Source organism: Pararge aegeria, chromosome 9, assembly GCF_905163445.1.
Source record: "Pararge aegeria chromosome 9, ilParAegt1.1, whole genome shotgun sequence".
Lineage (NCBI taxonomy): Eukaryota > Metazoa > Arthropoda > Insecta > Lepidoptera > Nymphalidae > Pararge > Pararge aegeria.
The window spans coordinates 2,973,541-2,992,029 of NC_053188.1; the positions used below are offsets into that span (position 1 = coordinate 2,973,541).

General features: G+C 37.8%; 1 protein-coding gene across 1 annotated transcript in view; it reads left to right on the forward strand.

Annotated features, from left to right (window-relative positions):
- Positions 1–18,489, forward strand: part of LOC120626331 (aminopeptidase N-like) — a 33,434-nt gene that overhangs the window by 12,601 nt on the left and 2,344 nt on the right. The window contains exons 5-12 of the mRNA XM_039893822.1: positions 1,427–1,580; positions 4,014–4,095; positions 8,062–8,245; positions 9,311–9,506; positions 9,823–9,962; positions 14,918–15,052; positions 15,934–16,114; positions 16,714–16,888. Coding sequence (XP_039749756.1) covers positions 1,427–1,580; positions 4,014–4,095; positions 8,062–8,245; positions 9,311–9,506; positions 9,823–9,962; positions 14,918–15,052; positions 15,934–16,114; positions 16,714–16,888 — 1,247 coding nt within the window. The remainder of the gene's footprint in view (positions 1–1,426; positions 1,581–4,013; positions 4,096–8,061; positions 8,246–9,310; positions 9,507–9,822; positions 9,963–14,917; positions 15,053–15,933; positions 16,115–16,713; positions 16,889–18,489) is intronic.

Consider the following 18,489-nt stretch of genomic DNA (forward strand, 5'->3'; position numbering starts at 1 on the left):
TCTTAGTACCCATAACACAAGCTACGCTTACTTTGGGACTAGAAAGCGATGTGTGTGTTGTCGTATAATATTTATATTTAATTTCACTACAGAGCTGCTCTAATTTTTCACATCCAATTCTACAATAGAAATTCTGGTAAGGTATACGGATTCCTTACAAGAATGTATTCAGACCTGATCGTACTTGAACAGGAAATATAAGGCTTTCTTGAGTTATAAACTCCAGAACCTAAATTAAAAAATTTGTATGTTAAATATGTTTCATATTCAATGTTAAGCATGTTTTTTTACCTTGAAAACACAGCACAAACAAAAAACTTCACGGAGAAAAATAAGACGCCGTCTCTTCTCCGGCTCCTGAAATATAATAAAGGTTTTATTACTCCGAGGGTTTCGAATCGCTATTGATATTTAGGGGAATAATACTAAATATTTATAACACAATCCAAAAACAATCACTTTTTATTCACAAAGAAATATCCTGAATCTTTATATCCGTATCTTAATGATGTAGCTCTTTTACAATTCAAATAGGTATACTCGTTTAAGACAGATGATGAAACGAAATGTTTGAATTTATATTTCCGTACAAAATGCAAGTTTCATTTAATAACTTAATTCTTTTAACTGGTTATTTGTGCTAGTAATTTCATTTATGTAAGATAAATATTCGGAGTTCTCCTTTCTGGAAATTTGTAATGTAATCTTCGAACTTCAATTGCGCTTTATAATCTAGAACATTCAGGAATGAGAATGGGGAGGGTTTATGGATGATCTGGCGTCTAAAAAATTGAGATCATAAATTGCTTATCCGTATATTGTATTATTCATGTATAGTCTTCATAAAAATATTCATTAGTCATCTTAGCAGTAGATGTTTTATGAGCACAAGCATAAGCTAAGCTTATTTTGGGGCTAGATGGCAATGTGTGTTTTGTCGATATATATTTATTTATAATTTACTAGCTGTTGCCCGCGACTTCGTCTGCGTTTGATTTTGTTTTTTGATGTGGCATTTAATTTAGTTGTAGTTAAATGAAGAGTTTGCAGCTGTCTGCTGAGGAGTTCTGTCCTCTATCTCCAACCACATTCATCAGATCTACACAAAAATTGGGCAAAATTAAACACATATTACAACCTCTATAGTACAAAAATAATTATTTAAATCGGTTATAATTTGTCGGAGTTATGATGTAAAATCTTCAAACACTTTCATCCCCTCTGCCAAAGGAACCGAGCTTAATGTCGAGATAAAAATTTTAATTCTATATTACTTCTAACACTTTCAAGAATATGTGTACAAAGTTTCATGAGGATCATTTTAGTAGTTTTTGCGTGAAAGCGTAACAAACAAAGTTCCATTGACATTTATAATATTAGTAGGGATTTAATTTACCTAAAACTTTCATACTTTCACTCGTTACAGGTCCTCCCACAATGGCGTATGATGGATCAGTACGTTCTCCTTCTTCAAAACGTCCTGCAGAACGATGCTGTCCTGACTATCAACCCTATGACGCACCCAGTGTTCACCCCCTCTCAAATCATCAGTACCTTTAACGCTGTCGCTTACCAAAAATGTAAGTATGCTTATTTGATATTTTTAGATGTATTGAAAGAGAAAGTAGTGAACATAAAATTCAAAATTCAAAATTCGTTTATTTCAAGTAGGCCCGGTTTTTAAGCGCTTTTGAAACGTCAAGTCAGTCTGTTTGTAGTGACCTTACCACCGTTCGGAAGGCAGAAATCACTGAGAAGAGCCGGCAAGAAACTCAGCAGATAAGGAATAAAACTACTGATATGGATTTCTACATTAAATCTATATTGGATTAACCAGATTACAGAGTATAACTTAATAATTTATACATTTGTATTACCTGCTATAACCCTTAGGGCGTCATCACGCTCTTCCCTCTCCTCTTCTCTAGTATCGTGGCCTCCCACGGGTGGCACTACTTGAGCCGTGGGAATTGAAATAACGACTCTACATTTTAGTATGGCAGTTCTCCATAAACACGTTGTAAAATTTATCGCTATTATTTAATATACAACCAGATGCCTTGCGGCTTCGCCCGCGTAAATTACGAAACGCAGCGTACTGCTACATAGTCTAAACCTGACCTCAATAAATCAGATACCGAGCGTCAATTTATTTCAATCGTACTGTAAGTGCCAAATATACAAACCTATGACATTCAATACAAATAGTATTTCAACATATTTACATAAACTACTGAGGTGTGGGCGAATAATACATCTGTTCTAGCTCTTGGAGCTTTAATTTTTACGGAACCTACTCCCGTTTTGCCTTACTCAAAATACTTTTAATTCCGTATAACAAATGACTGCGTCAATGATGTGTGGCTGACAGACAGACAGCAACAGAAATACATATAAGCCGATGGCGCTGAGTAAGCAAAGTTAACCCAAGTCAGTTAATAGATGGGCTCCAGTCTTTTAAAGATAATTTGGTATCCATCAATGTCAGCTCCATCGTTAAATGAAGAATCGAAATCGAATCGTAAGATGATTTCTATGCATAAGGTTAACCAAGAAAATTTCTTGAAAGAAAATTTGTTTTTGTCCGACCTGGGATTCGAATCGATAACCTCGTGATCGTTGTACGGGCTTACTAAAAAAATAACTTATGCAGTTTTAGTAATTTCACTGGTCCCACTCAAATTGAAAGATGTGTATTTTCATTTAGCGACACCTACAGATCTTATAATGCAGGAAAAATAATGTCATTTGAATTCAACATCTAAGCGATTAAGATAAGATTCAAATACGTATGTCGCGGTCATTCAAGTATTTTAGATAAGATACGGTATCAAAACTTGCGTTATAAAGAATGCGATACAAAACTTATTGTTATCTTGATAAAAAATGCGATAGAACATATTTTTAAAAGATGATTGAATCTGGGTTATTTGAATGTACCATGAAATAATAAGATGTAATATTATACGTTTTAATGAGAACATGATCTCAAAGTTATGATTCAAAATAGTATTATTTTAATATTAATGACGCTATAGTTTCATAATTATAATCTTTAATTTGGCAACGTCAATTTTAAATTGATATTTTAAAATAATAGTCTCCCACAATGAGAAGGGGTTAAGGCCGTAGTCCACCACGCTGGACTTGTGCACATTGTTGGACTCCACACACCTTTGAGAACATTATCGAGTATATTGTGTTTTATATAAGCTCTTATGACTTTCTATGTTTCGTTGGACACAGTGAGATGTTATCACTTCTAGAGTAAACAGTACACTATCCCTCATAAAACTTTAACCTTCTTTATTTCATTTAACACGAGTCAAATAAACACAGACCGATGGCATAACTCGCTTAACGAAGTCCGAAGTAAGGTACCGGTTATCCTTTAATGGTGTGTTTCAATTATAGGTTTCGGTCAATCTTTCGATCAATTATATACTCAACATTCTGAGGCGAGTGAAACCTGCGTAGAGGGTTCATTACCGAAAATTACACGATACAGATTCTCTTGCTTTTCGCGGAGGATACCGAATTAAGCTTAAAATTAATAACCTAAAATAATCGTACTTCCTTGGGAGTATTTGTCATTTAAGCTTAAATTAGGTAAGAATCTCGGAATTCGAGATACCCAACTGTAAGTCTGTAAATACTTGTATATTGACACCCTAAAAGTTGTCTCAAAACCTACATATGGTGTAAGCAACTATTAAATTTCAAGGTCACAAAAATCTGTTTTTTGCGCTTTTTATTGGAAATATCTCATTTCCTATGGGTTTTTTTGCTATTTTTGTATTTATTATCAATATTGTAGGATACAAAATTCTCTGCAAATTTTGTTTAAACAATTTTTTTATACGGTGAACCGTTTTCGAGATAGAGGGCGGAGAGCGCGCGGTCACAGCATCACTTCAGGTCAACCGGTGACAATAATAGAGTAATACCGGTTTTAGTATCTGAATTTTATCTAGAGCAAGTATAAAGTTAAAACGATTTGTTCTTTTTCGCAGCCGGCTCCGTTATCCGCATGATGCAACACTTCCTCACGCCTGAGGTGTTCCAGCAAGGCCTCGTCTACTATTTAGTGAATAAGTATGCCCTATTTTTTATACTTAATAATTGATGGACCAAGCAGGCAGTCCACCTGATGGTAAGTGGGAAACCATCGCCTATAAACAAGCAACACTTCGCAGTGCATGAAAGGAACACATCTATAGTATCTTCAATTTTTTTTGTATTAGTATGTAGAATTTTGTTATTATTTAGATTTATTGAATATCCTTAGTAGTCATTATGAAGTATATTGTACCTTTATTTGACCTATACCACAATTAAATCATCTTACTCACATCCTGTGGTAGCTGGAAGAGATCTCTTATAGAGATAAGCTTTCCTTTGTACACTTCATGTATCTTCAAGACGGCCGAGTGGCGCAGTGGGCAGCGACCCTGCTTTCTGAGTCCAAGATCGTGGGTTCGATTCCCACAACTGCAAAATGTTTGTGTGATGAACATGAATATTTTTCAGTGTCTGGGTGTTTATCTGTATATTATAAGTATTTATGTGTATTATATTCATAAAAAAATATTCATCAGCTATCTTAGAACCCATAACAAAAGCTTCGCTTACTTTGGGACTAGATGGCGATGTGTGTATTTTCGTAGTATATTTATTTATATTTATATTTATCTTAAGTTCACAATCACAATTTATGGTACATAAATAATAAATAAATAAGCACATCCTGCAAAATGTTGTTTGTACGTCAACCCGAGGCGTAGGTGTTAAGCCTCATCATCATCATTTCAACCAATCGACGTCCACGGCTGGACATAGGTCTTTTGTAGGGAGTTCCACAATACACGGTCCCGGCTCCCAGCGACTCGCCTGATGTCATCTGTCCACCTCGTTCGGGGCCGACCTACGCTGCGCTTACCGTTACGGGGTCGCCATTCCAGCACCTTAATACGTGAAGTAACTGTGTACCACTCTTTACGAAATTTGCGCGGACCGAAAGAGTATGAAATTTCCCACACTTATAGTTGAATTGAGAAGGAGTGCAGAATGCTAATATATTTTTTTTAACTATGCATAAAACATGCATTAAATCAATAAAAAAAAAACATTAAACACTACCATGAAATGGGCCCAAGAGAGTCTTTAAGAGTTAAGACCCCAACGTCCATCGGTTCTCCGAGCTATGTGCCCTGCCCATTGCCACTTCAGCTTCGCGACTCGCTGAGCTTTGTCGGTAATCTAGTTCTTCTACGGATCTCCTCATTTCTGATTTGATCACGTAGAGATACTCGTAGCATAGCTTTCTCCATCGCCCGCTGAGTGACTCTGAGCCTTCTTATGATGCCCATAGTTAGCCTCATGTGCCTGTGATTACCATCGGCACTTCGGATTGGAACACAGCATTGCAACAATGCTGCTTAGCGGCAGTTATAATAAGCATGGTGATAGCACTCCCCCGGACGAGCTCTGCCACAATAACGTCTACTATATAATATCTTTCAAATCATGACTTTGCATGCCTCCGACTGTACTTATGTATTCTGACAGCGTTTCAATCAAAACTTAACTGTCTAAAAAAACCGGCTGTTTTAAAATTCCTCTTTAAAAGTTTTAGTTTTGCTATATTTTTATCTTCTCTTCATACTCGCAGCATCGTATAGCGTCTTTAAGACGAGTGCCGTCTGGAATCTTTTAAAAAGAACATAAGTTTTTCACGACCGCAAAAAATAAAAGACGGAACTGTTTAGGCGTTGCACAAACGAAAAACATTATTTTAATAAACCTGAGTAATTTTCTTTATTTATACATTATGTTCATTGTGTAATCATACCAATTTGTGAAATTATTATTAAAATAATAATTTCACAAATTGGTATGATTATTATTAATGAGAGAAAAAAACTTGAAAAAATTTAATTAACCAAAACGTGACATTTTTACATACATACACAGACAATATTTCATATTGTATTTCAATTTTCCATACAAAAGCATTCAAATTAAATATGCTTCTTTTGATTTCATGTACTGATGCATCCGTAAATAACATTTCGTAATTCGGTTACACGTTGTATACTTATTAGTTGGTGTATTTAAAAAAAAATCTTCAATCGCGGCCATATTAAAACCAGCCACGAGTTTTTATATTATTTTCACTAATGAAGCAGACGCAGACCATATAGGTCTGTTTCTTGTTAGTTTCTAATACTTATTATACATCCAGCTTACATCAAAACATCTGAAGTAGTTTCCTAATACAATAGTAAGTGCCTTCTAAACTAGAAAATCTCTGTGTGAGCATAGGTCATGTTACACAATATGTTGACGAAAATGTGTGACGCGTCTGATATTCATCGTACAATAATTATTAAATAATAAAATATAAATATAACCTAAAATAAACTATTTAAAACTAAATCAAATCTAAAACGTCCTCGAAACCACCGCAGCGAGGCACAGTTCCTAAGATGCTGGCAGCATTCCCCTTTTGGATGGCCAAACTAATTCGTTGGCCAAGGTAACTGCGCGCTCTAGGATCACCGGTAGACTCCTTTAATAAACTAAAATAGCCCTTTTCGATAATTCTTGGAAAGGGCTCTTGCCTCCGGACCCCACGGTCCCAAAGACTCTACTCCAAAAGGCACAAACATGAAGCTGCTATCCAGGTTTTCATATTTACGCCTCTAAAATAATAATCAATATGAGAAACCTTTATTTTCTTCATTTCATGTCACATAATATCTCAAAGCTTTAGTTTACTCGAGCTGGTGTGACATTCATATGGTTTGCAAAAAACACAATGGTGTCCAGCGTAAGAGCCTGTGACCTGTTCTGGTAAAACAAAACCATTTTGATAAAACAAAGTTGTCTACGTTTGTGCGCTGCCTTACAACTCAGTGTTTTGTGTACTATGACGGGATACAATACAACGACGTTGCTCATTTCACTGCGTTTTTTATATCGGGCGACATTTTTTTTACTTTTAATCTGCATACATTGGTATAGCCTTTAAAATACTGAATTCTAGCCGGAGAGCTCGTGGGAAGTTTTTATAAATCGTATCATTATTCTGTAACTTTAAAAATATCAAATTTTTGAAAAAATTATACCTTACCGTATAGTGTATATATAACGAATATTGGTGTATATGGAATTCTATTAGTTGTAGAATTCAGTATGAATTCAACAATATTTAAAAAAAAATCTATTTACTTACTCGGTAATATAACTCAGTGTAGTCATATTATATAATGTTTGATCTTTATTCTATTTAGGAAAAATGTTTGGAAATTTGAAGCGGTGATAGCATAGAGGGTAAGGCTTAGACTTTCCGGAGACCGTGTTCGAGCCCCAGCACGCAACAATGACTTTTCGGAGTTACGTGCGTTTTTAATTTAAGCAATTTATATATAACTTGATTATGTGATGGAAAACATTGCGAGGAAACCTGCATTCCTGAGAGTTCTAAATAATGTTCTCAAAGGTGTGTGGAGTCCACCAATCTGCACTGGGCCAGCGTGGTAGATTGAGGCCTAAACCCTTCTCATTCTGAGAGGAGACCCGTGCCCTGTAGTGGGAAATGGGTCGATGAAGATGATGATGAGGAATTTCATCTGAATCATGTAAAGCTAATAAAAATCATCATCATCATCATATCAATCCATTACCGGCCCAATATAGGGCACGGGTCTCCTCCCACAGTGGGAGTTAAGGCCGTAGTCCACCATGCTGGCCCAGTGCGGATCGGGGGACTCCACACACCTTTGAGAACATTATTTAGAACTCTCAGGAATGCAGGTTTCCTTACGATGTTTTCCTTCACCGGTGAAGCAAGTGATATATTAATAACTTAAAACGCACATAACTTAGAAAAGTTAGAGGCGTGCTGCGATTTGAACTCGGCCCCCCGAGAGTAAAGTCAAGCTCCTACCCACTGGGATATCAAAGCTTAAACATGTAGACAGAAAAAGTGTTCTACATAGATTATTAATAGTTCCAGTTCTTTCAATAACATTTTCAATAACAGTTAAATTATTACAGCACACGCAGAGCAGTTGTGCCAGCTGAACTGTACGTTCATTTGCAAGCAGCACTCGACGAATCCAACCACAGTATACCCAGACCTCTTGCCGTAATCATGGAGACTTGGACTACTCGGGGAGGTTTTCCCGTTCTTACTGTCAGAAGGTCGGCTCCTACTGCCCAGTCTATATCCATTTCACAGGTATACTATTCAACACACAAATCTTTTGCTTTTAAAATTCCGCTACAAGTTCAATCTCACCTAGTGATATGCAGTCTAAGATGGTGGCGGGTTAACCTGTTAGGGAGTATGGTAGTCATATCTCTAATAGATTTTTACTACTCAATCGCTTAGCGGCACGTCTTTGTCGGTAGGGTAGTAACTAGCCACGGCCAAAGTCTCCCACCAGACAAATATCCGGAATGTCCAGTATGCTTCCGGTACCTCCTCTTTAAGCGGTTAGAGCCTAATGGTAAAGACTTTGGGGTTCGCGTTTTAAGCAACGAGATATAACTTGCTTTTAGAAAACCTGCATGCCTGAGAGTTCTCCATCTTCTTAAGAGCGTGAGAAGCCTACCAATCCCTACTTGGCTAGCAAGGAACTACTCAAATCGTTTAAACGTTAAAACTAATTAAACTAAAACTCCTTGAACCCGTATCGTAGTGTAGAGAATGGGTTAATAATACCTCTTTCATCTTTATGTCCTACAGCTGAGCAAAGCCTTCCTCTGTAATTATTTTAACAATGGCTATAGTAGTGGACTGAGGCCTGAAAGCTTCTCATTCTTAGGGAACACCTGTGCTCTGTAGTGTTCCTACTATTCTTCTTCTTGAGTGACCTACGGTTCTTCTCTTCTTCTTTTTCTTCTGCTTGCGGCTCAGGTTTGCCTGGTCCCGTCACGTCGACCGGTTGCGATCTATTGTGACGCCGCCGTCTAGATCTCCCAGCAAGTATTGGTTGCCACCAGGAACAGCAGTTTCTTTGCCGGAAGTTTATGCATCAAGACGGGGCAAGAGCAGATTCAATAAAGGGGCGTCTCCGCAGCCTCCTTGCAGAGTCTGCATAGATCTGTATTCTGAAGCTTTAGGTTAAACATGTTAAACCCGCAGTGCCCCGTGAGCGCTCGCACTAGGAGGTTTTTCCTGTCGAGTGCTAATGCCTCAGATGCGGCCCTTCTGTTGAATGATTGTACAAGCACTCGAGAAGGTTTAATTCCCGGGAATTGACTTGCAGTTACTAATAAAGCTATCATTTTATTTTAACAGCAACGTTACCTCACCGACCCGACTCTGTCGTCACCAACAACCTGGCACGTACCAATCAACTGGGTATTGTCAACCAACCCTGACTTCAGTGATACCAAGCCTCAAACCTGGCTGCAACCTACTGGACCAGCTCTAGCCGTCGACATTCCTGGGCTCTCAGACGCTGAATGGTTCATTGTAAACAAGCAACAAGCTAGTGAGTACATTTTCTATGATAATTTTGAATGAATGTTAAAGTAGTTTATTTTTCGGGATTTATGATTTTTTTTTTTCACTACAAGTTAGCCCTTATATAATTTAGTGGACTTTTTTTTAAAACTTTAACAACTTTGTCAAACTTGTAGAGGAAGCTCTAAAAATAAAACAAACCCCCCTCTATTTGGAAACACTCTTAATTGATGCTATTGGTCTTAGCATGATCGATAAATAGGTTTTCAATTTTTGTAATCAAAAGTAGTTCCTAAAAACATCGCGTTCAAGTAATCAAACAAACTCTTCATCTTTTTTTTTAGGTTACTATCGAGTAAACTACGATGATCAGAACTGGCGTGCTCTAGCCCGTGTTTTATCCACGTCTCACAGCATTATTCACTTGCTTAACCGTGCTCAAATTGTCGACGACGTTTTCAACATGGCCAGAAATGGAAGAACGGTGAGTATTTATTAATCACTAATTAATCAATGCCGTGATAGCGCATTGGGTTCACTTGCGGGGTGGCCGAGTTAGAATCCCAGCACGCACCTCTAACTTTTCATAGGTCTGTGCGTTTTAAGTAATTAAATATCACTTGCTTAAACAGTGAAGGAAAACATCGTGAGGAAACCTGCATAGTTCTACATAATTTTCTGAATGGTGTGTGGAGTCTACCAATCCACACTGGGCCAGCGTGGTGGACTAAATAATTAAATAAAATAATAAATGTATAAATAAAAAATTATATAGAAATATAATATATACTAATAAATATGCATAAATACACATACATAAAATAAAATAAATATATGGTAAAGTAGTCCTCACGTCCTCATGTCAAGTCCTCACGTAAAAAGACATCTGACGATCGACCTGCGCAGAAGTTAAATTTAACAATTTTGCTATGTGGGCCAACTTTGAGTCAGTAACAAGTCTGTGGTTTTTGTGCACTGATTTTATTGACTCATAGTTCACCAAATGTTATTACTCACTTTTACTGATGGACAGCATAAAAGTAAATACCAACCAAGACCTATCTTATCACGGAAAAGCATTACACGTTAGTGTGCGTATGTTTTGTGTCTGTGCGTCACTGATAAATATATGGATTGTTGTCAATAACATCGGGTTTATCCCACTGTTTTTTTTATTTTATAAAAGTAAAACTGTTTCTCTTTGACACCCGTGATGAGTCAAATCAAATCCAGAACCTCTTGTTAGGTTTATGCTATCACGTATCACGTTAACGTAATTAAGGCAGTTATTTCGAAACTACAGAATGACACTTTTCGAAACTACACACTTTAACAATATTTAGACATCGGTATAGATAAAATGGTTTTGCCAACCTTGAACGCCCTTGATACCCTCAATAGTTTATATAAACTGTGAAACACGTCGTTCTTTTAATATTTTACCCATAGTGTAAATACAAAATTATAAGTCTTTAACTTGAAAATAGCAAGCTATATTGTAAACATACTCTTTTTTAATTTTGAAAATTTAAACCCTAAGGTTTAAATTTTCAAAATTATGAAACAAGTAGGTACTTTATTTTTAACTGAAAGGCAAAATAACGAGTTCTGTTGGTAAGACGTGAAACTATTTCTCATTGGGTGTAGAATTATCAAAAACTATGAACCATGTGTTTTCATTTCCGATAGTCCAAATATTGAAATTATCTCATGAAATTGAAGCACTTGTATAGACATTTCCACCCCCTAATTAACCGACTATAAATCTGTATCACAACCAATTTTAGGTTGCTATAAACATATTCTATTAACCGTTCAGCCGTTTGGGTTGTAGGTTGTCTGTTAGCCAGGACAAAGCTTTTTATAGTTATTGACGATTTACAGATAGATTAAACGTGATTTTCATTTTACATATTAGTATTGAAATATTAATAGGTAGATGCAGTATTAGTATCGGCTATTGGAGTTTCTGAATGGTATCCAGATAGTGACCGGTCGACCGTTATTGATACGTGTGGCTGCAACAATGGGCGTCATCTATTCAAACTGTACAACAGAGAAATAGCCAAATATTTGTCCTGTTACTAGGCCAAAAAGCCGTAATAGCCCAGTATTCCCAGCTAGCTCAGACCTCGAGTTCACTTTCTGGGGGCCGAGATTGAAACCCAGAAAGATTAGAATCTAAATTGTGTACTTTTAAGCAATTAAAATATAATTTGCTCTAACGGTGAAGGAAACCATCGTGAGGAAACCTGCATGCCTGAGAGTTCTACGTAATTTTCTTAAAGTCCACCAATCCGCACTGGGCCAGCGTGGGGGACTACGGCTTTACCCTCTTCTCATTGTGAGAGGAGAAAGAGAGTGCGACGGTTCCCGACCTTTACTATTTTAGCTTTTCAACTCGTTCCACGATATGAGTAGCTCTGGGTTATTACGGTTCTCCTTTGATAACGGACAAATACTCCAAGCCTAGCATCACCTGCAGCGAAACTATGCGCCTTCTTATCAGGTGCATAATAAGTGCCCATGTTTCTGGGATAGGATTCACCTCTTTCTCCAAAATGACCCTACCCAAATGATTCGTGCGTATATATTTTAACTCGTCGACAATTTCAAATGCAGAGCTCTCGTCTGTTGCTGGATGGGTCAGATTATATGTGTGCCTAGTATCATCGTCATTATCATATCAACCAAGACAAGCTGAATAAGTAAAGGTCGGAAACTGTCGATGGAACGAAATGCTGTACCCTACTTTTTGTGAAAAAAGTAACATGATAACATGGTGGTTAACAAATACGGCGACCAGCGCTTGACGATAATATCCGAATTATGCAGATCAAAACCGAATCCAGTGGAAGGGGCATAACGCAACTTCTTTACGTGACGAATTCTACCAGTTACTCGTAATTCCGCAAGCCGCGTGTAGGAACTTCGTTCCAACTTAAGTCTGATTACTTGCACTTATTTCTCAAAGTCGAAATTTTCTTACGAGCTAATTTAATTGAAAATGTGCTCGGCTTAATTACAACTTTCCCGAACTAGCAATTGCGATTGGAATTGCAACTAGTATTTAACTAGTTATTTCAAAATGGAACGTTCCAGTGTAATTTATACAAAAGTTATGGCAAAGCTGATCGCACATCTTTTATCACACTTCTTAACATGTTTCGTCTTTGCACGTTTTAGACATTTATATCTACATCTTTAATTTTATTATTGGCACTTATATCATAGTGGTGGGAATTTACGCTTCTTCTTTGGGTGGGGCGAGCTCAATTCCTGGCATGCACGTCTGAATTTTCTAACTAGTGTGCGTTTTAAGCAATTAAATATCGCATACTTTAACGATAGAGCAAAACATTGAGAGGAAACCCGCATGTCTGAGAGTACTCAAAGGCGTGTGAAGTGTACCAATGTATACTTTATCAGTGTAGATTGGTACACTTCACTAGATGGTTGATGAGCAATGAGAAAGGCGCAGGTCGTAGTCTACAACTACGACCTGCGCCTTTCTCAATTTAAGAGGAGTTATGTGCCCTTTTATGGCCTGTTATGGGTTGATGATGATGTTAATTATTATCATTAAATTTGTCATGGAGTCTGATAGCCTATGTCCCCGTGCAAAGGGGATGCTACATAAATTACAAAATTTAAAAGCACTCACATACAATATCTACCCAAAGTATATAAATATAAATATACTACGACAATACGTACGCGTATATGCGCTACGTACGTGAGCGTAGCTTGTAGGTACTAAGATAGCTGATGAATATTTTATTATGAATAAACACATAAATACTTATAATATACAGGTAACACCCAGACACTGAAAAACATTCATGTTAATCGCACAAAAATCAAAATTTCCTGACCAAATCCCTTAATGCCTTTCTAGTGCATTATGGGATTCTGTATGCGATTCAATCACAGTCGTTACTTAGTTTTTTCATCTTCGTTTACAACTGGCAAAGTTTATTTTACGTCACAACACTTAAAACTCATAACACAAAGCTTCAAGTCACAAGCAGTCAAGTCGGTTGGGTCAAGGCCAAATGACTGCTAAACTCATAGTCATTCCATAGCCATTCCGTAGTCGAGCAAAATTCCTATCTAACTTAGCAAATCTAGTTTGGTCAGTATTTACTAGGTTAGCGTTTGCATTGGATATTGCGCATTTTGCGGCACGTGCGGATTGCAATAATTTGTGATGGCCAACCAGCTTTATTTCATCTCGGTTCCTAGATTTTTATTCGGCACAAGTTCGTCGCCGCTTCATTGCACAATGCAAATCGGTCTGTATTTTCATAATATCACTGCACAAATTATAAGTGCATTAACATAAATGGGTACCGTCTGAGTTGTAGCATTCATTGCTTTCGGTAAATTATAGTACTGGGTTTTTCTATCAAGAAATTCTTAGTTAGTACCAGCATGGAGTTTGAAAATTTTCACCCCCTTGCCTCGGAGGGCGTTAAGCTTTTCTGGTCGAGGTGCCATCCTATCGGACCATGAGAGTGAGGGAATAAAGAGTGTAATACTCCTTGGAGATTGACCACCGTGGTCAAAATTGGTCAGCAAGACTGTGGGTGCATTTGGAATGGCTATTTTGTTCTAAGCGAGTCGATCAAATAATGCATGTAGTTATTTATATATGTTACTAGCTATTGCTCGCGATTTCGTCTGCGTTTGTTTTTGTTTTTTGATGTGGCATTAAATTTAGTTGTAGTTCTAAAAAAAATTAAAGTATTCAGTATCGCTAAGCTTTAAATTAGGGGTTTGCTGATGTCCGCTGAGGAATTCGCTGTCCTTTTTCTCTAACCACAGTTTGGGCAAATTAAACACACATTAACCTCTATAGTACAAAAATAATTATTTAAATCTGTTATAATTTGACGGAGTTATGGTGTATGTGTACAAAGTTTCATGAGGATCGGTTAAGTAGTTTTTGCGTGAAAGAGTAACAAACAAACTTACAATCACATTTATAATATTAGTAATAATAATATATTATGTATTATTCAAAACAAAAATCAGTGATAGACTAGGAAGCGGTGTATAGGTTTATAGTTTAACTGTATTTTGACGGCTGATTGGTGCAGTTTGTAGCGATCCTGCTTTCTTTGTCCAAGGCCGTGGGTTCGATTCCCACAACTGGACAGTATTTGTGTGATGCACACGAATGTTTTTCAGTGTCTGGGTGTTTATCTATATATTATAAGTATTTATGTATATTATTCATAAAAAATATTCATCAGTTATCTTAGTACCCATAACACGAGCTACGCTTACTTTGGGACTAGATGGCGATATGTGTATCGACGTAGTATATTATTTCTTGGGTGTGAAGTGAGACGTGTGCGGAGCGTTGACACTGAATGAGGGTTCTGTAAGTTCTTAATTCTGTGATATTGTTATATAACTTGTTTTCCATTACAGAGTTATTCGAATGCCTTCGAAGTGTCCCGCTATTTGATCAACGAGACTGATTACATCGCGTGGGGTTCAGCCAACAACGCATTTAACTATCTCGACACAGTGCTCAGTGGATCTCCAGCGTATGCAGTATTCCAGGTATCATATTAAAGCGAACTACCCTCACCCGGTAGATTGCTAATAACCCTAAACGTAAGAAAGAGAGGCATCTGCCACCGGAGACCATCTTTTTTAACCGACTTACAAAAAGGAGGAGGTTTTCAATTGAGTAGTAGTAAAGCTGTGACAGAGCTCTTCGGAGAAATACTATTGCTTGCTTATTTCTGCGGCTAAGCAGCATTGCTGTGTTCCGGTCTGAAGGGCGTGGTAGGTATAATAACAGGCACTTATCAATTTGAGGCGTAGATGTTATACTACGCCTCAATTTTATGGACAGATAGCGGCATGTTGCAGGACGTTCTCCTTGCATGCCATGTGAAGTGTTGCTTTGTTTATAGGCGATGGTTTTCCACTTACCATCAGGTGAGCCGTGTGCTTGGTTCATCAACTATTACTATAGAAAAATAAAGCCAATAATATAGGTGCATATATATACATATTACATATATTTGTATATATATGCACTTATACATGTTACATATAGATTCATGTATATGTATATATTTATATATATTATATATATTACATATAGATTCATATATATTATTGGCTCATAAATGACAGTTCTGAGGTAACAAACATATATATATATATATATTTGGCAAAGTGAAACTGATGATGAAGACCACGGATGGCCACCGGAAACTAAACAATAAATAAAACGACAACAATTCATAATAACACAATAAATCATGTCGAGGCACCGACATCAAAATGTTGTAGAAAATATTTATTTCTTGCTTTTTAACAAAGTTTATTTTGTTACTTTTTAATTAAAGCTATCACATCTACTGTTGATTTAGTTTAGTTCGAGATTTATATACAACCGCAATGACCAATGTATCCTTAACTGTCTACAGGCATACATCCTTCATATCACCGGTCCGTCTTATGAAAGACTAGGATTCATTGCTAAAGAAACGGAAGAGCACGTCACGCCCTTCCACAGGAATATCATCCTAAACCTCAACTGCCGTCTTGGCAACGAGCAATGTGTGAACCAATCACAGGCGCTGTTGGAACAGTTTAGGAATAATCCGAGTAAGTTTACCTTAAGTCTCCTAAACAGCTATAACGAAGGCACGAGGCAAACTACGTAATCCAACCCGGAGGAACATCATTCAGGAAAATTCATGACAACTTCTCTTCCTAATTTCCTCATTGCGTTAAGATCACAGTCTTCGAATAGTAAGTGTTGCCAGTGATGACTTATGGCCAAAATGTGGTCTCTAACTATCACTCAAGAACGCTCGAAGTCTCAGCGGGCGATGGAGGAGCTAGGGAATCTCTCCGTCAGGAATGATGGAGGTTTAACCAGTCGCAAAGCTGTAAAGGCAATATGCAGGACACATAGCTAGGAAACCCTTGGGGTATTAGGGTAGATGAGAAAAGAAATGGGATCGTTGGATGTTAATCTGGGTAAGTGGCAAAGCTCGTCCGGGGAAGTGTCGCTATGCTTTTTTCTGCCTCGAAGCAGCACTGAAAGGCGTGGTTGCCGGTGTAATAACAGGTACATGAGGCTTGACACCTACACAATGTGACACTTTGTATGTTATTTTTCTATTTTAAATTACTCAGATAATTCAGAACCTTACCTTACCTTCTCAACTTTCTTACTTTTACTGTATTTGTTCTCTCAGGCAATAGTATTAATCCGGATATTCAAACGACGGTATTCTGCTCCGGCCTGCGGGGAGGCGATGCTGCAAACTTCAACTTCCTGTGGGAAAGGTATATCGCCAGCCAGGACTCTAGTGAGCAGGCCATTCTGCTGAACTCACTTGGATGCACTTCCAATGAAACTTTAAGAAACTTGTAAGTATTACCTCTTTATTTCCTGTAATCCTAGTACTTTTGTATGTTCATCATCAGCACTTCAATCGAATTACGTTCACTGCTGAACATTATTTTGTAGGGAGTTTCAAAATCCACTGCCTCCAGCAGCTCCCAGTGACTCGCTTGGTGTCCTCTGTCTACCTCGTTGGGGACTTACCCGTTCGTTTTATAACGCATCAAAAGTGCCATCTATGTGCCTATTTGAATAAAGACATATTTGACTTTGACTTTGACTTCCGTCACGGAATCGCCAATCCAGCACCTTAGGGACCCAACATTTATTGATTCTTCAAGCTATGAGCCTCGCCCATTGCAATTACGGTAGCTCTAGTTCTTTCATAGATCTCACGCTTCATGACGTAGAGATACTGGTAACATAGCTAGCCAGCTTTTTTGTATCTTATTTCTCGACTATTGTCGTTTTTGCGCATCTTTATATAAAGAAGAGATCGCCTTGTTTTCTCTTCCTGTTCATAAGTAAAAGTTAAAAAAATATTACAACCTCCGCGTTAAATGTACTTAATAGCAATAAACTACAATAAAAGGTTTTGACGATAAGTTTTGGAGGAAATTTTCAATGACCTGTAATATTACAGGTCATTGAAAATTTCCTTGTCCATTACGATTGCTTTGGCGAGTGAAAACTCTCATTCGATGAAGCTAGAGACCAACATTCAAATTACGCGGAATGCCATAACTCGTCAATGATTAACAGAATTTTTTCGGATGAGGAATGTATTTTGATTTAAATCAAATTCATCACATCAACCGATAGACGTCCACTGCTGGACATAGGTCTTTTGTAGGAAGTTCCAAGTTCCACGATTCTGAGCCGCTTGTATCCAACGGCTACCTGCGACGCGCTTAATGTCGTCTGTCCACCTCGTTGGGGGTCGACCAACGCTGCGCTTACCAGTACGGGGCTGCCATTCCAGCACCTTGGGACCCCAACGTCCATCCTTTCTCCGAACTATGTGCCCGGCCCATTGCCACTTAAGCTTCGCGACTCGTTGAGCTATGTCGGTAACTTTGGTTCTTCTACGAATCTCCACATTTCTGATTCGATCGCGTAGAGATACTCCGAGCATAGCTCTCTCCATCGCCCGCTGAGTGACTCTAAGCCTTCTTATGAGGCCCATAGTTAACGACCATGTTTCAGAGCCATAGGTCATCACTGGCAACACGCACTGTTCAACAAATTACAACGTATGAATAGATCAAATTACAACGTATGAATAGATTAAAACTCCGCTGAACTTATTAAATTTAATGAGGTATTTTACCTTAAAATAACAGTTGTAATGAAACATTGCCGAGTGAGTGGTTTTGATGACGTCCCTGGCGCAAAGGTAAGCGCTGTGGTTTTAAGAGGAAGGTCCTGGTTTATTCACCGGAATTTGTAATTTCTGAATTTTCTCTGGTCTGGTATGGTGGGAAGATTCGGCCGTGGCTAGTTACCACCCTACCAAAAAAGACGTACCGCTAAGCGATTTAGTGTTCCGGTACGATGTCGCGTTGAAACCGATATTGGTTTGATATCCCAGCCATACCCCTAAAAGGTTAGCCCGTTACCCTCTTCA